General features: G+C 43.0%; 2 protein-coding genes across 16 annotated transcripts in view; both read right to left on the bottom strand.

The window, feature by feature from the left end:
• The window catches only part of mctp2a (multiple C2 domains, transmembrane 2a), a 31,458-nt gene extending 18,086 nt beyond the window's left edge, over positions 1–13,372 (bottom strand). The window contains exons 1-18 of one of the 3 annotated variants that reach the window (XM_029152819.2): positions 13,142–13,372; positions 12,840–12,865; positions 10,101–10,986; positions 9,235–9,282; positions 9,028–9,136; positions 6,887–7,029; positions 6,720–6,796; positions 6,527–6,641; positions 6,414–6,437; positions 3,993–4,166; positions 3,147–3,277; positions 2,864–3,050; positions 2,611–2,704; positions 2,420–2,522; positions 2,228–2,330; positions 2,033–2,134; positions 1,860–1,934; positions 1,503–1,622 (exon numbers count right to left, since the gene is read on the bottom strand). In XM_029152819.2, the coding sequence (XP_029008652.1) occupies positions 1,503–1,622; positions 1,860–1,934; positions 2,033–2,134; positions 2,228–2,330; positions 2,420–2,522; positions 2,611–2,704; positions 2,864–3,050; positions 3,147–3,277; positions 3,993–4,166; positions 6,414–6,437; positions 6,527–6,641; positions 6,720–6,796; positions 6,887–7,029; positions 9,028–9,136; positions 9,235–9,282; positions 10,101–10,986; positions 12,840–12,865; positions 13,142–13,168 (2,544 nt within the window). In that variant the 5' untranslated portion in view covers positions 13,169–13,372. Of the gene's footprint in view, positions 1–1,502; positions 1,623–1,859; positions 1,935–2,032; positions 2,135–2,227; positions 2,331–2,419; positions 2,523–2,610; positions 2,705–2,863; positions 3,051–3,146; positions 3,278–3,992; positions 4,167–6,413; positions 6,438–6,526; positions 6,642–6,719; positions 6,797–6,886; positions 7,030–9,027; positions 9,137–9,234; positions 9,283–10,100; positions 10,987–11,446; positions 11,587–12,839; positions 12,866–13,141 lie in introns of those variants that run through there. The other 2 variants (XM_029152821.2, XM_029152820.2) reach the window with 2 other exon arrangements.
• Positions 13,373–13,733: 361 nt separating this feature from the next.
• mef2aa (myocyte enhancer factor 2aa) overlaps positions 13,734–22,077 on the bottom strand; it is a 48,076-nt gene continuing 39,732 nt past the window's right edge. For 9 of the 13 annotated variants that reach the window (XM_029152826.3, XM_029152827.3, XM_029152825.3 and 6 more), the window contains 5 exons: positions 20,494–20,678; positions 19,127–19,150; positions 17,690–17,819; positions 17,422–17,545; positions 13,734–17,260 (listed from right to left, as the gene is read on the bottom strand). In XM_029152826.3, the coding sequence (XP_029008659.1) occupies positions 16,924–17,260; positions 17,422–17,545; positions 17,690–17,819; positions 19,127–19,150; positions 20,494–20,678 (800 nt within the window). In that variant the 3' untranslated portion in view covers positions 13,734–16,923. The remainder of the gene's footprint in view (positions 17,261–17,421; positions 17,546–17,689; positions 17,820–19,126; positions 19,151–20,493; positions 20,679–22,077) is intronic. The other 4 variants (XM_029152828.3, XM_029152832.3, XM_029152834.3 and 1 more) reach the window with 1 other exon arrangement.

Here is a 22,077-nt window from a genome sequence, read left to right as displayed (position 1 = left end):
TAATGAATGCCTCAAAAACACAACTTTTTACTTGTTAGAAATCTAATAAATTGCAGAATTTTACTTGTTGAACTATTGGTCTGATGATGAGTAGGTGATGAAAATGGTTATCCTCACCATGCACAACTTGTTGCAGGCTGCGACTACTCAGCAACTTTTTAGAGGTGGATATTTTACAGCTTTTAGGAATATCAACCACTATAATGGTCTCTGATAACAGGGCCGCCGTTTCATATAAAGGGCAAAGAAGCCACAATGTCAATATTATCATTTCTCTGCCGGGAAGCCGGGCAAAAAACAGCCTGGGTAGCACTTCACTGCAGTAACAACGGTGATCAGGATCAAAGTAGTGAGTGCGTGAGTCTTTTTCCTTCTTTGTACAGTCCCTGTTTCTGTGATGCACTCCTAAACAGCAGGTGGAGTAGAAGTGGAAACGAAAGATTAGAGTGTGCCACCACACACTCCCATCGCCTGTGGAGGATCTAATTATAGGTGGAAGAAGATGGCCCCATCCTGCTGACCTGTCACCTGTCAGCCCTCCTTTCCCTGCTCTCCTGCACATATACCTGCCTCCGAGTCCCTATCTCCCTCCGTAGACCACACTCTTGCTGAACTGTCTTTCTCCTTCTCTGCTCCAACTTTCCTTCCCAGATAGTAGCCTGCCTCCCACTCTATCCTTTTACAATCGCCCGCATTGTTCTCCGTCTTCCTGTCTGTGTGTCCGCCCGCCTGTCTGTGCGCTGTGCTGTTCTAAAGGCTGTGATACACTGAGCCTGGCCATCGCCTGGGGGATTTGCACCTCAGGATCAGTGAGAAGGGCTTATAGAATACACCAGGTATGAATTGCATGTCGTCCTGAGACAGAGGAGACAGAAGAAAGGCAGTGAAAGGGGAGTTCTTCACACACCCTGTCTGTGACCGCTTCCTCACCCTGACACGGCGCAGGCTGAGCTTTCATGGCACGTTGTACACTTTTAATCATGACATTACATGTGCTGAACTGAGGGGGATTCACCGGGTGATTTAAGATTATTTAAGCTTAGGACCTTAGATCACATACCCTCATTAAAAACAGCTAAACAGAGACATTTAAACAAGGTTCAAATCTCAGAGGGAGACTGTCACTCCTCCACCCAAGGAATTTGAGCCTGTGATCCTCCTTACACCATCCCCCGGGTTAGGAGGCTTTGCTAAGATGTCAGATGTAAAAACACCTAAACTCCACCCCTTCAAATACACTGTCATCAGAAGTGTAGGAAAGCCAAGTGGGGTTTGATTTAAGGGATAAAGCACATCCCTCACATACGTATAGGAAAACAAAAGGCAGCCATAGTTTTTCATGGGAAAAAGAGCAGAGCGGGAAAACTGCTAAACCTGGAGATTCTTTGTAACATCTAATTCACATAAAATGAAAGCTTTAAAACTGGGCTGGAGTGAAATGGGACAAAACCTGTTTGCCCCAAGGCATAAAGAGAGTTCATTAACGTGAGGCAATGACTTACCAGAAAGGCTAATAGACTCCGTTGTGTGCTTTCCCATTGGAAACAGCTTTTAATGTACTGTAACGTGTTCAGGACTACTGTGCTGATTTTTCGAACCCGAAATATATGCCGGGCAAGAGCCTAATGGGAAATAATTGAAATGAAACAATGGTTAGAATCATTTGACGCTGGACATAATGTTTATGGCTTTGCAATGAGGTTAGATCAGCTTTACAATCTCTCATTTTCTACTTGTGTTAGATTTTAAAAGCTAATGAAACTAACTAGGTTGACCATGACCATACTCTATTAGGTGCATCTAAGGGCACCCTCTCAGCAAAAATGTTTGGTTCATCTGCAAAAGCATCTATACATAACCTTTTTGGAGAATTTCAGGTTTTCCTCATTCAGTTTGGCTTCCTTTGGTTGAAAGGTTCTGACGCAAGCCCTGACCTGGCAAAAGAGCAAAATGCATAATGTGAAATAGAATGTTATTACCATTCTTGAATCTTAATGCAAGTAAATACATACAGTACATGTTTAATACTCACTTGGTTATAGACAACCTCCATCGCCACTGTGATGGTTCCTTTAGACAGACTTTCCAAATTTTCTTTTTTCAAAAACAGAGTTATCTCCTGACCATTTTGAATCTTTTCAGAAAAGAAATATGGTATATCAACAATAATAATCCACAATAATTACAGACATGTATTAACTATTAATCCATACATTTGCATACTTACAGTCAGTAAAGGAATGTCCACTTTCCCCAAAAATGTTGGAGATCCCACTCCATTTTCCTCAAAGACAGTCAACTCTATCACATCATTAATGTCCTTGATTGGGCTGTAACATATTATTATTATTACGTTAAAACTTTGTTATGAAAGCAAAAATGTAGAGGTCCACTTATTCCTCAGAAATGTCCCACTTACAATGTAAAGGCTTTGTTCCAGTCTGGATTGACAGTCTTGTACACTGTGTGAGACTGAAGTTTGCCGTTACCAAGCTCAATAACACAGAAGGCGTTGCTTTTTCCTGTAAAATGACAAAGACCATGAATTATACAATTAAAAGAAAAACCCAGTGCCATGAGAACAGAGAAAGAATAACTGTTACACATTACCATTGAGATCGGTTGTTGGAAGATCATTTGCCTTTATAACCTTAACCTGCAGGAAGCCAACCTCCCCCATACACTTGTGAGAGTTCCTTAAGCTCTGAAAAAACAAAAATGATTAAAATGTGCTTTTCTATACAGATTTTAAAGGATGGGTACACCTCCTACTGTGTAACACTACCAACATATAATGTCGGATTTTACAGCAGTTGGCCATATTATTTACATCAAAATATAACTACAGCAACAGCAGACTCACAAATCTCTCCTGTATCGACTTTCTCTCGTCAGGCTTCTCCATGAGAGCTGTTTCAACTTCAGAGATGGAGACTCCCCAGCAGGATCTTAAGGTGACCAGAAGCACCAGTATGCCCTTTCCTGGGTTCAGCACATGAGTGTAGAACTGCCTCTCATTAAGTGTAAGGCTCTCTAGGTCAATCTCAAACCTGAAACACCAGAGGAAAATCACTCCGCTCAAACACAGAAGGCCAACTTGGAGCCCGTGTGAGCAAAATTAACACTACCCACCAGGAAATACTCACATTCCCCATGATTCCTCACCCTTCCTTCCTCTCTTAGAGTACACCTCTACTTGCAGAGGTTCCTGGTTATCTTCAAATTGATTGAAGTCAAACTGTTCTCTCCACTGGGGATTGGGCTGAACGCAAAGGTGCTGAGGGCAGTAAAGACACAGATTCAGCAAAAACACTAAAGTGGAAACACACACAGTCAACACACTACACAAGGCACGACACCATATCAGGTTCTTGCATTATCAGCCTCAACGACTCTTGAATGACGGGTGGATAAAGTCTTCATCCAGTCGAACCACAAAGGTAGGAGAGGAGAAAGAGAGGTGTGCTACGTATGTGTATGTGTCTCTATTTGTGTGTGCTTGTATGTGTACACCTCAGTAGCCACTCTGGGATTGTAAACACTGACAGCTTCCAATTAGAATCAGCTTTGTTCAACAAACAAACAAGCAGAGAGGAAAGCAGAGAGGTTTACAAAGAAATGACACGACTACACAAGACACGTGCACCGCGGAATCATCAGGGGGGAGGCCAACAAGTACAGGTAGATGAGCAGGGCATGCTGGGTATGCAAATTAAGACAATGAAGCCCAGCAGCCAGAGCTATGGGAGAAGTGAGTGGCAGCCTTGCCCAGTCTAATGAGCTGCCTCTGCCATGGCCCAGTGAGCCAAGGTGGAGGTGAGTCACCTGCTGCTGACAGGCACCTGCTGAGAGAAGGAGGCAGGGAAGTAAAAGGTATCGGCTGAGAAGAAAGAGTTGAAGTATAAAGAGCAGACATCAACAGACAGAGGAGCACAAGAAAAGGGAGTGTGGGAAGTTGGAGAAAATAAAGGTTGTGAAAGAACAAGTCCAACCTTGCTCTTGTACTTCTGCTCGCCGAGGCGAAAGCGAACATAGATGTCCCCTTGGCCGCTCGATGGGAAGTCCTGTCCCTCTATCAGGGCGACAGTGAGGACCCTAGACCACGTCTGGTTGCTCTGCTGATTCTTCGCCGGCACTTCGCCTGTTCGCTGCACAACCGGGGTCGGCTGCAGGGAACACACATAGTATGGGCTTGTTTTTAAAGAACCTTGGGCGTTCTGCGTCCCGCCTCAGCCTGGCAGCCAGGCACCAAATCGTGCTCGCGGAGTGCACGGAAGTAGGACGAAGGTTTACACTATGCAGCACGTCTCTGTTGAAGCACATTATCACATCTCTACTGACAGGCAAGCCACACTACAGAGGCTCCTGGAATGAGAGGAAGAGAGGGATGTCACCAAGCAGCCAGATGTCCCTGGATGTGACAGTCCCACTCATCACTGGCTCCCAGACTGAGTGTGGGGAGGCAGGACACTTGGCATACTGCACCGGAGACAGCAGGCAGCACTGAGTAATGATGCAAACCGCACAGCTCTCTCATCAACAAATTATGCATACATACAATACAGTATGTATGGCCAGCAACAGAGTTTACTGCATGCTGGCACTTTTGTTCCATTCTGGTTTAACTAGCAAACAACACATCTTTCTTTTGACGCTAAAAATATATTATTGTGCATTCGAGGACTCTGGAAAAATCAAGGACGAGCGCAGCAAATAAACCACTTCTCCTGCTGTGTGTCACGGAGGGAGTGAGCGAGAGGGGCCTTGATATGTTTCCATGTTAGAGTTCCCGTGAGGCCGTGCGGTGATAGGCCAGCGCTGTAAAAACAAACAGCAAGAGAGGTTATGTGGGGCCGACTGTAATTAAAGAGCAGGACCGTAATCTGCTCTAGCCTCTTTGATTGCCCAGCTCCTTCGGCTGCCCCAGCGACGCTGCTTCAAACAGCCCCACTACAACTCCCCTGCCACTCCGGCCCCTCCTCTTCACTACAGGGTCACAACCCACATTGCCACCCAATCCGGAGGGGATCAAAGCACATCTCAGGGACCTGAATTAACATGGAATACCACAGGCACAGCCCTATAAATATCAGCCCCTTCAAAAGAAGAGGAACAGAGGGAGTGGAGGAGCGATATAAAATAGGCCTCAGCCAAGTCATCCCAAGTGTTTATCTTGGACACATTTCTATCTCAGCGGCCAATAAAACAATTCCACTTAACTGTAAGTGGCCCCTAAAGAGAATCTATTCCTGGTCCTAAAAGGGCTGTGCGATTGCTTCCATATGGTAGGACAGCATGGGGACAAGCACAATGAGCTCAGACCCAGGTCCATTTGGCTGGTACCTCAGCACTGTCCATCCACAGCTGTGATATTACATCCTAACATCTGGGTTATTGCCCGCTATGCCTGAGAATTATCAGCCTTGCCGATCTTAGGCATCCCACACTGGCAACGTGCCTTGAACAGCAGAGCCCCCCTCCCGCTTCTCCCATACGCCTCCCTCCTGTTTGAAACACTATCACACAGCAGAGTTTTACTTAGGCACTTGCCATTCCCTGTCTCTATGGTGGTAACACAGAGGGAGAAAACGATGTTCTGAACGAGGGGGAGTAGCACTGTAAGAGCTGGGTATTCAGCACTTCCAGGATAGGTGTTAAATGCAATAAGATATTGTATGTTTGTCAAAAAAGAAATGGAGGAAAATGGCATTGTTACGTTGTTAAATTAGCACTAAAATTTAGGCGGTAGAACACCGTGTAGAGTCCCATCACACATTTCTGTCTCCCTTTGAGTATCTTTAACCATCTGCAGTGAATAACCTACAATGTGTATGAAAATGGCTTCATTCCTTTGTCATCTAATTTCAAATTGAGATTGTCTACTGGACTGTCAAGAGACTGAACAGTGGCAGATGTAGTGACTACATAGGTGTGAATATGAACCCACTCACTGCAGTGTGAGTCCCAAACAGCAACCCTCTTATTTCACTCTGAATCTAATTACAGCTGCAATATATTGAAAACCACTTGAGAGGAGATGGAACTTTGTTTACTACAAAACCAAATACTGCTCTATAATAATCTAAAGGCTCTTTTATGACAACGTATTCAGCCAATATTATTATTTTGGTTGTGATGAGACTGTAATATTGCGCCATACTTTTTTTCACAGCAAATGATCCCACTAAAATAATACACACTGCAAAAAAGGTTCACAAATAAAACCACAAAAGAACTAGGCTGTGCCGAAACCAAGGTTACACACAAAAGCCTGAGTCCTGAGCATAAGCCTCATTCTTTGTTGCACCATAGTACAGTAAGCTACTGCCCCCTAGTGCCTGACATGAGTATAACCACAGTTAATTACAGTTGAATTGAGTTTAAAAGTAAAATTAAGAAAATAAAATCCATACCTTCTTAATCTTTGCTATCCATATCTAAAAAAACAAATGACCAGAATTAGTACATACCATGCACAAAAAGAACAAAAAACTCGTAATCAGTCAATATTAAGAGATATTCATACAGGGGTTCTTTTCAGCGTGGGATCTCTGTACGTTAAGTAAACATCAACAAAAACAACTCCCATGTCGTCTTCTTTACTTTTTGGATCTTCAAGAGGCAACTCCAGTTCATAGGTTCTGCACAGAGAAAGACACTTGGGTTAAAACTGACTACTGTTTATGGCTGGCGTTAAGATTCAAATTCATATTCCTTACTTGTACAGTTCCATTTCTTTCAGGCTTATAGCGCTGGCACCCATGAAGTCATCAGTAGTGCGATTTTTATCAAAGACCTGTAAGAACATTGGCGTTAACAACATCACAAACTCCAAATGCGGGTTTCTGTACAAGAACCCTCCTAAGACGGCCAAAGCATTGTTTACCCGGACTTCCATGACGTGATCTCGATCACGCAGGGGATACGAGAAGGACTCGTTCCACCGTGGGTTCAAGTTTTTATACACCACTTTACTCTTGTACAGCTGTTTTCCTTCCATTTTAAACTTCACATAAGGATCACTGGAGCCTAAAATTAAACACAAAGAAAAAGCAAATTACAGATTTATTGCTGATTGACAAAAAGGATTTAACGCAAAAACATGCATTGCAAATATTGATTCCTCACTATTTATAGCAACATGATGAGGGATAATAGTGTAATATCACTTTAAACTGTATAATGTATGAAATCACGCGCATGAACACACACATACACACCCTTCCCCCACGCCGATTGTGTGAGGAAGAGGTGTACCCCACACATGGCGAATACACAGCGATGTAGCTATTTAATTGTGAAGGAGCAAAAACAGTCGCCAGCATGAGGCGATCAGAAGACAAAAATCTAGAAGCAACCAGTGTTAATCTCCCAAGCCTGTTAAGAAAGTCTGTCTGCGAGAGGGATCGGCTATGGGTCTTCTTTGTTTCTGCAATTGCATGCAGATTGACCAAAAAATGAAAGCCAGTCCCATGCCTTCATTTGTATAGGGAAATAAAGGGGTGCTTGAGAGAGCCTGCAGGGAGGCTTGAATCACATGACAAAGGCCCTGTGGGGATGGGCTGTCAGGCCTGTCAGCTCCCCACTCCAAATGAACATCTCGCAAAGGCAGGCAGGACCCACAGCAGCTCCACCCTGCCAGCCTGTGACAGGGAAACCTCCAGGCAACTTGACAGGAGGAGAATGTGGCAGCTAGCAAGGAGAAAAGCTCTGGCATGACTGAGAACGGTGACGATGGAAATTAATGGGAAAAAAAGGAGGAACAAAAACCAGGCAGTGGGGGCTGGTGGCGTAGGTCCTTTCAGAATATGTAATGACAATATATGCCACTGGTGAGCCTTTGGCACGGTGTTGATTGTTGGGCAAACAGGAAAGAGACGGGGACGTGTGGGGATTGCATCATCGTAGTGCCATCTTGTCAGGGAAAGTAAGGTCTCAACTAGCAGGGAGTAGGGCACCGGAGGGCCGCACCTCATTAACTACAGTATGTACTAAAGGAAAGCGTCTGCAGCTGAGAATGTAGCTTTGAAATATGATTAGAAAAGGAATTTTTACATTCTTATTACTATCACATCCACAATCCTTAATTATATTTAATGGAGCCACGTACTATCGTAGTTCTAAATATAGCCACTTGAGGTCACTGCTCTAACAAAGTAAAGTCTACTGAGCCTCAGGGTCACAGTAAGTGGCCGCTTTTATTTCATCCTGCCTGTTTTTTACAGAGCAATACTGTATATTTATTTCTAGGACTGTAAGACAGCCTAAATATAATTCATGTCCAGGGTCAGATATGTTAAAATCTATGGAATTTCTGCTTAATTTTACGGGATGACGGGATGTGACCGTGTATGTGACCAAACCAAAATCCTGCACTTTAAATCATTATATAAACAAACAAAAACAAAAAAATGAGGAAAAATTAGGAAAAATAGTTACATACTCTAATATCTGCATGCATAGAAATTCTTAATGAAAGCGATAGTACCTCTACTACTCTACTCTATGTGTCTTAAGGAAGCACCGATACAATAATGTCCAAACTTTAATTGCTGTCACATCACTCCTGACCGACATATCAAAACAGATGTTGTAATACCAGTGGTTTCATGTGCAGATCGCTGCTCTCCAAAATGAAGACGCGGCGCTTCCTCTGGGCACACAAGTCTGGCTGCATTCTTCTCTCATGTTTTAGACTAAAGGCGTCATTCAAGTAAACGGATGTATTAAGTAGCACAGCCCATCTTGCTGTCGTACGTAACAGAGCAGCATTCCACCGCCGTCGCGCTATACCTCATCAAGATGATCAAGATGTGTAAACACTGTGCATCATGGCAGGCCTAAGTATTAACTGGACCATGATATTGGTGCATTCTTGTAGGGGGTGGGAATCTGTTGTGTGTATTCATTCTGATGATTAAAACTACAGAGCAACATTTCCACATTTAATTTCCTGTTCATAAAAATCCATGTGGTCTCCTCATTCTTTTACTTACAGTATGATTCACCTGCAGGTTATTGACCTACCAGCACGTTTATCTCTTATCACAAGGTTCTTTCCTCGTTTCAGATTGATGTTCAGGAGGTATCTCTGGAATGGGGCTGACACTTGGTCCTCAGTTCCTCCTGTCATAGCCTGCCGTACAGAGTAATTTAATTGTATGGGATTTGTCTCGCCAGATGCTTGACTTACTTCAAAATGGTATTTTCAAATCTAGTCTAGTGAGTACTCACAGGATCTTGACCATTTTCATCAGAATCGTCGGACTGTTCATTCGGAATCTACAGACAAAAGACACAAAAAATTAGAAGATACCGTAGACACACACTGTTCCTTCTGCCATGTGTCCGTGTCCTTAGGTGCCTGCACCAGGCCAAATTACATGGAATATTAATAATAGTAATAAAGTAAATATTCACTCCAGAACTAGACGGTCGTTCTAAAATTCCACATCTGTGATACAGTACTGTATGTTGTTAAATGGTGGTCAGCTGAATTCTGTTTGGTCTAGTTATCATGCAGCCAAATGATCCACCAGTCCACCTGAGACATGTCAGCTTAATTGGACATAGTTCAGAAAGCCATGCTAGTAGTGTCTACTAGTGCACAATGTCCAGTAATGGAACCGTTTTCTGTAAAGATTCTATATGTGTAAGTGTTTACAGGCCTCAAGAAAAATTAAATGGAGGAAGTCTGGAAGCAAAAAAAAAAACGTTATGTGCTTCCTTATTTAGTTTCTGTTAAGAACTAATGATTTCACTTCTAGTAAAACAGGATTCTAAATGGTTTCAAAATTGTGCAGTGTATTGAGTAAAATGCAAGCAAAAGTGTTGTCTTGGCATGTGAAGTATGAAGCCACGATATTATGAAAGCGAAATAAAATGCACAGATTACATGCAAACAACCCATTTTTCAAGTTCTAGTTCCTCATAGCAGCCTTACTATATTTCCTTGACCCCAATGTATTGTTACATAATAAAAGGCTTTATTGGTTTGTATTGCTCCATTAATCAATTGATATCTGATTATAAAGTGCAATTATCATGCAACATGTGTACAGGCTTCAAATATTAATATAGTCTTAGTATATTAAACCTACCTCTGTCAAATCGTCCTGGTCTTCGTCCAGCTGAGTGTCTCTGGTTTCTAAGCATGAGTCTGGGTCTGGTTCTGGTTCTTCCGAGTCTGTCCAGAGCGTGCTGACTTGATCCTCACTAGGAGTGTCGCAGGCCGAGTCCAGTGAAGTGAGGTCCGCATTCTCAGGAGGACCCTGTATATCTAATACAAGCTGAGGTTTCTCTACAAAAGCAATTTTCTTCATTCTTGGTGGCGTTGCTCTTTCAGGTGCCATGTCCTTCTTCTCTTTGTAAAGGTTCTGTTGCTCTCCCAGTGAGTGGGCTCTGACCAGTGCTGAAGCCAGGGTACCTGAAAGCACTCTCTGTGTATTTTCACTGTTCTCCTTTCTACCGGAGAGACTCTCCCTGTCTGCAAGGTCTGGACTTGGTGAAAGTACTTGTCTGTCAACAAGAACATGTCTTGTTGCAGGAGCAGGGTCAACAGTCGATGATGCAGCGTTGCCCTTTGCGTTTTTAGTTTGTGCAGACAAAAGGTCTTGTGGCATGTTCGTCAGGGTATCTGCATTTGATGCCATCTCATCAGTGATTTCTTCAATAAGGCTCATAGTCTCCATCGGTGCACTCATCCTATTCGAAGCCACAGATGACTGATCTTTTGGGACTGAATCACCCGGTTTGTCTTCGGGACAATACTGAACGGCAGAATCAGTATCATCCACACCAGGTGAGCTTTCCTCTGCAGATAATGCCTCACTTAAATCTGGTACGGAAACACTGCGGCGATTGGGCATATTCCTTTTCTTCTTGGCAAAGGGATTTTTAGCGGGCTTCTTCTTATTGCCAATTTTCAGGCGTAAATTTGTGAATATGTTTTTTTTCTTAACCTCCATTCTGAACGATGCTTTGAAACTGAAATAAACAAAGAGCCAGTGTTTTACATGTGTACTAGACATATACAAGGAGTTAGTTGTAAATATTAAACACCAAAGTCATCCTGGATAATTTGCGTGTGTTCGCATCAGTCTGGGCTCATATAACGTATAACAGGTAGCAACACTGTTTCATTGATTGGAGCTCAATTAATTCACTGCAAATAGTGTCCTTCACATAAAAGGCAGATAGATAGATATAAATAAATAAATACAAAAACAGACAGCAGCAAAAATGTTATAAAGTTATTAAGGTCACACCCAACAAAACTGGTTCTCAAATTGTAAAAATTGTTGCAGTATCTAAAAGGGTGACATATCACTCTCAGAAATCTGTCTAAAAGTCAGAAATCTCAAAATAAAGTAAAAAGTATGAGTAAACTACCTACATATTAGGTTTTATGTTTCAGTTTGATTAAGAGAAAAAGTACATACGATACCTGTTCAGAAAGGTTTACTGAACCAGAGAATAAAAAGAAAGACGATCAGTTTCTACTGAGAGCAGCAGTAAATTGTCCAACAGGTAGCTCGACCATCCCAACTCTGATGAGCTAAGACAACACACTGGGAACTAACTATTCTGTGTGAGAGCAGCTGATAGGTGGAAAGGCCAAACAGGGTGAACCAGTCGTACAGGGCAAGTTTCAATGACACATGCCATAGTGAAAGCCTACGATAGGTGCAGAGTCCTTCCCAAACCGTCCCATAACAAATAGAGATGCATTCTGTATACGACAATCTGCCCGCCAACAAATATTGGGTAAATGAAGACTGTAACAACAAACATGAGAACTGAAAATATGATGGAACAGTTGCCCACAGAACAGTAGGTTGAACTGTCTATTTTGTCAGGCTGTTTATTGTTGATCTGAATATTTAAGCGTTTATTTGCATTTGTTCGGCTATTTGTCTGTCGTAGGGCTCGCATGTGTTACACTGCATCTAATATGGATTCTCTTATAGGTCCAAGTATTTGAAAATATACTTAATGCCATAATCTAGCCTAATTCTACAATACAACAGTCCTTCGTATCAGTCCAAAACGTTCCAAAAATACTGCTGATGGATTCTGCAACATGACTGAGGCATATGAAATGTTGGCTATCTGTTCTTCTTATCTCATCCCTGTTCATCACTATGAGTCTGGCACTCAGCGGCTGCCTTGTCATACCAAACTCTCTTTCTTTCACACAGCCCCATATTTGTTTACAGAGGAACATGGTTTAGCCTAAGCTCGTCAAAAGTGAGCATTTGTGTTTGCAAAGTATAAACTATAGCTTTCTGTCCACACATATAAGCTAATGCAACAGACCCACGGGTGTTCACTCTCTCTCGCCGTGTCTACGCCTAACAGTGGAGACTATATGACAACAGATGTGTTTGAGTCTGGCCCAAGTCTTGTTCAATATTTGCGGACGTCTTAAGGAGATCAGGCCCACATGAAAGAGCCCCAACTTGGCTCCCAGTTGAAAGACGGGGCTGGGGAGCTGAACGGGGCAAGCCCCTGTGGCAGGTGGCTTGTCACCCGCCTTCTCACACAACTCAAACAGCCCAAAACCCGGCTTGGTTACTCGACACACAGACACTGGACCCGTTCCAGCCTGTAGCACAGCTGGTCTGATGGACATGGAGCCAAGAACATGCACTCGGGGACAAATATACCGGCCGATGCACATGCAAGCCTTCAAACTCAATACAGCCATGAAAGATTGAGGTTGTCAGCTACTACATGTACACAGCTGACCTACAACCCCCGGTAGTCGCAGTGTTTCATGTTGTACTATAGAAATGGTAAAGCTCTCATTTTCACATACTATAATCTGGAGCACTTACCTCCAGGAAAAAGCTGTACATTGGCTCTGGAATAACAAAAAAGTATAAATGCTTATCCCAATTTATTTTTTTATATTTAAACTGTTTATTTATTTATAAGCTGGGAGGGTGTAATAACTTTGGAGTGTGGGCCCGCAAAGTGGCTTATCATTAGCTAATTATTGCTAATGCTAGGTGCTAATGGCACAGTTAGCCTGCGTGAATGGGGCTGTTTCTACAGTTCTAAAGTTCAAACGAGGAGAATTTTAAATAAGGTTACTACCTACATCATAACGACTGCCAACTGTATATTCAATACATACCTTTTGCTTATTTAAAACACTTTCCATAATAAATTGGTAAAACTTTTCTTCTTCGCTTAATGTAACATTAGTACTTGTAGAGTGTGACTGTGACCACAGCGCCCCCTTCTGCTCAAGTGAGCGATGGTGCAACTTCCGTATGAAGGCGCCTCTCCTTGTCCCAGCTCGCCTTTATATCAGCTGTTGCATGACGCTGTGTCCACAGACCACAAAGGCTCTGGTATTTGCTGTGTGGCAGTGCCCCCTGCTGGTCATGCTCAGGAAATACATGCCCCCCGTCCTCTCAACTGATCAGTAGAAGTCACCTGTTTCTTCTGTGGGATTGTTGTGTTGGTGTATGAAGGTGTATAGATATTTTAATAGTACTGCAAGAGACACGCTGATGTAACATTTCAAGAAAAAAAAATGCACATCATATTATTGATGCTTCCACTTTAATCTGCTGGAACATCAAAAGCCGCCTAATGTACATTTTCAGCTCAGTTTGTATCAGTGTGATGGTGACAATGATGCTGGATCCAGTGTGGCAACAAATTCAACAAAAAACACCAACAAAGTGAAATTCAGGGATGAACAGACACTGAGTTCAGACTGAGCATACACTGATGTGTTTAATAAAGTTGACAGTTTCTACTGTTTGGGACTTCACAGGAGAACAAATTCTATGTAAGAGTTGTTTACTTCATTTTATACAGCATAAGAGAGATAACCTAAATTACACATTAAAAGCCAATATTTGTACTTTTGTGAAGAATACAAATTTTGTACAACAATACCTAGCATAGTATCTTAAAATCGTTTAATAAAAAGTTCACTTGAATATTTATCGTATGATGAAAATAAAATAACACATTCAAGGGAAATAAGATGTAGATTAACTTAAAATATCTTTCAAATTTGAAACAAATAATTCCATTATTGGCAACAAAGTCCAGCTTGTGCCGCCAAACGGTTTGAGCCTTCAAACCGAGAACAGCTTCTTTAGTTAAGTGAACTATCAACTACAAACACTTACCAAACACGTAGTTCTGTTTATAAAAGCCATAAAGCAAAGCAGTGTACTCTTGCACAGCAAAGTGAAGAAAGTCTCTACAAAGGTTCTTTGATTAGCCTTTCCTTTCACATTCATCAGTTGTGCACAATTTGGATATGGACCAAAAGAGCAAAAGAGTATCACAGTGCATTCATCACGCACGTTCTTGTGCAAGTCTTTTGGGACTGGTCGAGTCGGGACTGGTGTCTGCAACTAAGAGAAAGTGAAAGTGGTGTAATTGTTCTTTGGGATAAGGCATTTCCTAACTGTGCATATAGAGAGAAAAACTACAAAATTCCCTGATATGTTATCAAGTGCTAAAGCATGTGCTGAACTATGAGGTGATGCTGCCACGACAAGCAGACAGTGTTTGTTGTAGTTATTTGTTATTGCTATTCTTACCTGCTGTGTTTTACTGGATTATGCTATGAATTACTATACATTATGTAAATTATGTTTACTATTGTATATGAACATGAAGAGATTTCCCCGGGGTGTCCAAATTGATCATTTCATAAAATAGTCAAGCAGCCTCCAGGTGCAGCACTTCAGGATAAGAGTCTAACAGTCTACCCTCCGACGCTTCAATTTCCTTATGGTTGATGGCCTATGACATCATATTCTGTGTCGATTATGTCACGTGAATTGGGGTTTCAACTGCATAGATCATCGCGGGCGTTAGAGATGAGCACGCGCACAAGAAACGCCACGGTGAATGCACGGTGATACCGCTCTCATACAGCAAACTTCTCATAGAAGTGTGTGCAATCCAGCAGTGAGATTGAAGTCAATGACGTAGGCTGTTGTTGGAATTATGAATTAGCTGCTGAATTATTTGTTGGTGAGGATGGGTAAGAAAAAAAGCCACAGCCCCATTTTCCTTTTTTATGTCTGCATGATGTGATAACTGAGGCATCATCTTTCACGTGAACTATATGAATTCAGGCTGCTTCTGACTCCTACAGTACTTGCTAGGCCTACAGGACTCTTACTAATTATAGGGTACTGATATAGATTGATACAATTTCTGGAGCCAATTAAGAAAACACAAAGCATTTTTGCACATATTTCTGACTGACATTCAAGTAGACCGCAATATATACAACTACATATGGGCACAGGCAAAATCAGCTTGTGTGAAGGCCAGCCGGCACTTCTCCTGCATTTGCGTCTTCTGCTTAAAATCCACGAACCAATAACCGGACAATGGAAATGGCTTGTCTTTCAGTTGAATGACACGCAATAACAATGGCTCCTTCGTCAGCGCGGGGCCGGGACCTTGGGTTTGAGTATTGGCAGTGTATTCAGCAGCTGCTGGTATACAGCTAACACAAGCTAACACAATGGGATGGAACAACCCTGCTTCCCTTAGCCTTGTGATCACCCTTCACAAATATGAAAACAGTGGAACTCCAACCTCGCCGCATTGTTACCACAATGTCCTCAGCACAAACAGCCACCATTAAAAAGAGAGAGAGAGAAAAGAACAAGTCGACCATCTGGAAGTAAAACACATGGGAGGCTATGCTGATAGTTCAGTTCAAAAGTAATTACGGTAAAATCAACAGAACAGCAAACATTGACCAGTGAGGGTTACACTCGTTGAGGGTCTAGTCTCGTAAACTTGGCTGTAATCCACAAAAATATACTTTTCTTGAAAACGGTGATCATACGATACATTCAGTACTGTACGTACTCACACCCTGGTGATATATATTAAAGATGCTTATTTACAAACAAAAGATGTTTGGCTCAAAATTTCAATTACACAAACGGAACAGCGAAATGTTCATGGCTTTAGATATCAATTCAAGATCGGGTTTACATGACTTTACACCGTTTGCAATAAATCACAGGAGAAAAGAAAAGCATGATGAAAACAATGGTGCTTTCGAGTGAATTGTTAGGAAACCATAGCAACTGTGCAAAACACAAAATAACAGCTTTGGCTTATATTACTGATGAACTGTTACACGAGCGTGAACATGTTGATTTTCTCACCAGTTCGACTGGACAGGTTCACGTTATCTTAATTGCACATTTATATATCCTACTTTTTTTTTTTAATTATAAAATGGACACTTTCTCATTATTGCAATACGCTGTGTTGCTGTTTTGCTTTTTGTTTCTTTTAGTGACTGAAGTCGTCTCAAATGATGCAACCGTTCCCTGTATGCACTAAATATATAGTAATATTAGCTAATTTCTTTCTTTATGCTCTGATCAACGGATTCAATAAATTAGACGAGGCCACTTGAGATCAAGGTCTTGTAGAGTTACAGCATGGTTTTAAAAGGTAGTTCTTGCAGTGAACGTCTACGCAAGGGTCCTTAGCCTGAAAGCAATGCAGTATTCTCTGATTTTTGCAACTTGCGAACACAACAGCAAAAACGCGACTATATGCAAGTGTCTGCTTAGACCAGTGACTACAGTAAACTATCACATATTGTTTACCAGATTTGCAAATGTCCCCACAATTTGACCAAGTACCTGATACCACCTGCTTGTGCATATAATTCAGTCCAGCTAGCTTTGAGGTTGTTTTTTTTAAATCCTTCTGTTGTTTGACATTTTGTTTTAGATTTCACGAGACGACTTTTTTCTTTACATCGCAGTCTTACAAATTGAAATGGCGTTGAATAATAGTATCATCGTGATAGCTCTAAGGACCCTTGCTTTTTCCTCTATCTCCACGTCTAACCCCCCCTCTCTCTGACTGGCTGGTGACTGGAGGCTTGACGGGTGCTCTTTATGTCACCCAAGCGTCCATGCGCAAACGCTTCACCGAGGGACTCTCCCTATCCTCAGAACCAGCAGGGGGCCTGGCCAGCCCCAGCGGGGAGTGGAAGTCTGGTCGGTGGTCCTCGCGATCGCTGCCGTCATAGGAGCTGCAGGAGGAGCTGAGGCTGTCAGTGGGAGATCGGCCCAAAATCTCCTGTCGGCTGGACCCTTGCTGGGGCTGCTGAGGGGCAAAGCCAGATGGGGTGACACGCTCCCGTGGCGGCGAAATGGGCTCGGACTTGATGTTTATGCTCTGGCTGGTGTTAATGGATAGGTTGGAGCCCTGAGGTAGGTGGCCTCCACCACTGCAGAACAGTTAAGCAGGACATTTTGTGCACTTCAGCAACGTGATAAGCCAGAAATATGTAGATGTGTGATTCAACATGGTATCACAGAGCACAGTGGGTATTGCTTCTATGTGATGGTGTCTGGAGAGTGTGCCTTTGTTTAGAAGTGGTTAACTCACACCAAAGAATTAAGAGCTGCCTGGCCTAGTTGATGCTGTTGCCATGCCGACATGGAGCCCAGTGAGAGCCCAGGAGAGCTGAAGCCCTGTAGGGATGAGATCTCTGCGCTGCTCAGGGAGTACTCTGTAAAAACAAACGCAGCCACATGCTCACATTTCAACTGCAACACTTTGCACCGCCGAGGAAAGATCAGGAACCGGCAGCTTGTTGTACAACAGTCAGAGCTGAGGTGGGTGTTTTGTGAGGCGAGAGCGCGGCCAGACTCACCAGCAGGGTTGTAGGAGGTGGGCATGCCTGAGTAGACCAGGCCCTGTGGGGGTAAGCTCGGGGTGGTGACAGACACGACTGGAGTGGCCAAAGGCTGGGTGGACTGGGAGCTGCTTATCCTCTGAGTGTTCTGCAACACATGGAGAAACACCGGCCTTATCCCAAAATGTCATTTGATTCATATATTACATATATTTTTTAATTAGAATTCACTGATGCTGCTTAAGATGTTTAAATTAGATTACTTGTTTACAATTTAAAGTAGTGATGTAGGATTGCAATAATAACTGCAGCCACAAGATGGCGGAGAAGTCTCATAGCAGTTAAAATTCTGATTCATCTCTGTGAAATGTATAACGGTGAACTAAAGCATATGTAAAAAAAAGCTAGAAGAGTGAGCATCAACACTATAACATGGTGCAGGAGTTTAATTGTATTATATTAATTAGCAGGTGACAAACACAGAAATCACAAGAACTGGCCGCAGACGCCACAAGTTAGATCAGATCCGATTTGCTAGCATCTTCTTGAGGAGCTTTGCATTGTGATGTGAGAACGAGCGCTGTTATCAGGGCAGTGCAGCAGCGAGGCGAACCAGAGTGCACGGAGAGATCACTCGAACAAACAACTCTTAGGTGACAGCGTGCGACGGGATCACAGAAATGACACGTTGCAATTCCCAGAGTGACGTAGATTAGAGCACCTGTGGTTTTTAGTGCAGCGACTGGCATGCGGTCCACTCGGCAACACCTACACAGCTTGGTCATGCAGGAAACTGCAGTGCGAGCTACGAATGCACACGCGCGCGCTCTAAGTGCAGTAATCAATTGCAGACTCCGTTCGGAACAATACTAGAACAAATCCTCCGAATGTAATGCAACAACCATGTGTGCAGCTGCCAGCGGTTACGTTTGAAGCAGCACTGCATCATAATCTACTTGATGGCTTCCTTGTATTGTTCCAACACTCCTCAGCCAGATGACTTCACCAGAGCAAGTATCTCACAGAATGATATCATTTAGGATGATGTAATCTTCTCTTCCTTAGAAAAGAAACCCCATAAATGACTTATATTTTACTCAACACCGTTTAGATTCTATGGCCCTTGAGTTTACAGGTACAGGAATAGTTAATTCAAGCACTGATTGGTGCTTCATCGCTTTTCTTACTCTCGCTCTCCTTCTCTCACAAGTGGTACATGACCAACATTTACGTGTCGGGAATGGAAGAGCCAATTTAACAGGCTGAGGCAATTTTCACAGGCCAAACCCAAAACATGCAGTGACAAAACGTTTTAGTTTTTTTTAGTTTTTTTTTTTTTTGCTGGCACTTCTGAGAACCAATCTCCGGTTTGAGCAGTGCCTTCAGTCTAATGTGTGATACCCGGAAGCATGTTCACATCGCAGCCATTTGCCCAGGCATTTTTTGAAAACTCACCAAATCCATTTCCTCCTCCTCCGACTGTCCTCAACAGAAAAAAGAGAAGAGGCAGAGTTACAGAAAAGTAGCAAAGCGACTGTAAGTCGCTCTGGAATATTGTGCCGGTTATCTGGCTTTTAGGATCAAGAGTCAATAAAAAACATAAAAGTGTTGATGACTTCTGCAATCGAATCAATTGAAATCCCATTTATTTTATGTCTACAGGTTGCTTTTCTTTATGTGTGGTCTAAGCCACACACAGTGAAATTATTATTAGCGTTAAAGCATGGGGCCAGAAACAATGTGGGGATGTGAGGTCCTAGAGGAGCAGTCATTATTAGGTATTAAGCAGCTGAATTCTAAACTTAAGTCAATTAGCTTGAAGAAGTAGATATACAATAATAATTGAATATTGTCCTGGAATGTGATATGATGATAACCTTAAGTTGCACACTGCTCCTAGCAATCACTGAATAATGCTGTTCACTTCAAACTCCCTGAGCTGAAGGAGGAGCCAGAACCCCCAGCGTCCATCTTTCCTGTGCCGGAGAACATACTGTGGCCGGGCCAGACCCGTCTTAATACCCACACTCAATCAATAGCGGCAGGAAGACACGACAAGGGCGACAAGATATTATCTGGCTCACACCCTGGGCCAGTGATTAAGTCTTCATCTACACTCTGTCACAGTGAGATGTGATTAATTTAATACCATTATGGCCTAATGACAGGCTGTCTGCAGACCTGCCACAGCGAGCACCCTCCAGAACCTGTACCCGTCCAAAATGTTTCATTAACTCATACAGAACAGAGTCGACCTCCCACCACTGCCAAACCTGTTTCAGACCTCTTGCAACACAACCTGTCCCGCTCTACGGATCCACATGCCGACATGGTAACTCACAGTTGTTTAAACACGGCTCCAGGCTAGTCGAGGCTCGGCGACTAGGAGGAGAAACCACCGTAACTCTGGGTTTGTTTACCAAACACCATCATTTTCCTGGAGTGGCTCCTGTTGTTGACAACAGCAGCATCACGCAAGGCTGGAAACGCTACAGTGTCTGACAATCCCGCTTTACGGGTGTTGATTTGTGAGCGGGAGAGTCCAGATGTGCACATCACACACATGGGCTGCAGACCCTTGGCTCAGTCCACCGGTTAAAGGTGATCTTACTAAAGGTGGAACACCACGGCACAGGGGGAATGCTGCTTAGACGTGTCCCACACACTTGGCAGGTGAGCACGAGTGTTTGGGAGGCGACACCTCTAAAGCAGCATGCCACACCGGTGTGACAGCATCAAAAACGTGTACGGGCACAAACCTATGATCCACTGTAACGGCTCCAGCTGGGAACACTCGCTGTGGGGACGTGCCCTGTACTCACCAGCGGGGGCATCATCCCTTTGCTGGAAGGAGGAATAACAACCCTCAGGTCTGGCTTGCGGCCTCCCATTCCCATGTTCCCTCCGGGGGGTGGTGGAGACTTGGTGGGCATGACTTTTCCCAGACCATTGCCACTGGGTGTGCTGAGGAGGCCCGGGGAGCCCCTGGGGTTAACGAAACCATTCCCTGCAGAGGTGCACAGCGACATAAACACATCATCAAACCATGAACTGTGACTGACAACACTCGCAGTCATCAAGCGAACCTCTCGCACAGTGTTGTTTTCCAGCTTGCTGCAGCACGCAGCGCTAAGTGTTTCCAACCCTCTGGGAAGTTTTAATAGACTTGGATAATTATCCTGCACATTTACAAAAATAAAATGTCCATTTCAAAATTGATGAGCCTTTTATTTTTATTGTGTATGATTACATCAACGTCAGTTCTCTGTATCGTGGGATGAGGAGCAGTTCACTGACAAATGTACTGTGACTGCTTAAAAGAAATAGCCAAAGCCATTACAGCTGCATAACAACAATAATAGATCTCAAGTTGCTGTTTTACACCATGTACATAAACCGTTTAAAGTGCTAGACTCCCCCATTAACATTCACACCTTGATGTGCTCAGTCATTAGTCAGTTCCTCTTTTAAAAATCACTATGAGTTCCCACCAGCTTATTTTAGTAACTCTCTTGAATGTGGACAGATTCAATTCAATAAGTTTGCGATACGTTACGGACTGAACGTTTGTTAAGCTACTATCGCATGAAACAGATAGTGAATCTATGTTTTTGATTTTGAAGAAGCACAAGATACATCTGTATGTGATATCAGTCCATCTGCATGTGGCATGTTGATAAAATTGTTTTTCGAAGCGGATGTGTGTATTTTAGAAAAATGATTTGTTCTTCATGGTTCTGTGAACCTGGTAGTACTTTCATTCCAATTGTAAGATACAGTATGACTCATTTGAACAAGGCCTGCAGTGGGATTCTGCAGATTCCACACAGATCCACTTTAATACAGATGGAGCGGTGAATTGGCCCTGCTCGGCGATCGGCAGCTCTTAACAGCCTACTCGTTTATGTGAGTCTGAGTAAAAACTATACATTTACAATACACACTGAAAATGAAAAGTGGAGAATATGTTGAAACCTGAGAACAGTAGGAAGAGAGAATGAATAGTATCTAGCACAGCATCAACAGATCAGTAACACTTCAACAAGTTGCTGACTTCTCCATTGTGTTGAGTGTATCCCAGTGTAACACAAAGTGTGTGCACAGCGAGTAGGCTTTTGCGTAGGAACATAATGGAACAATAGACCCTCTGACTACAGATAAGGACAGCAACAATTCACAGTCAAATAAACAGTTATGAGGCCTACAATAGTATCTCACAGCTGAATCAACAGTATATACAAGCAGCTAGCGCTGTCAACTCTGGCTTTGATCATACAAGGCTTGGTTTGTGCAAGAAAGCCATGTTTACAGAATTAGCAGAGTAAATGTCCAGGACTCTAAAAACAGCAAACCTGATTAAAAGCAGTGACGATGTAATTCGGATGGAATGAGATGTTAGTGCAAAA

The sequence above is a fragment of the Betta splendens genome, chromosome 6 (genome assembly GCF_900634795.4).
Source record: "Betta splendens chromosome 6, fBetSpl5.4, whole genome shotgun sequence".
NCBI classification, from domain to species: Eukaryota; Metazoa; Chordata; class Actinopteri; order Anabantiformes; family Osphronemidae; genus Betta; species Betta splendens.
Note: the sequence above shows the minus strand (reverse complement) of the source record. Positions and strands in the feature narration are given on the sequence as shown.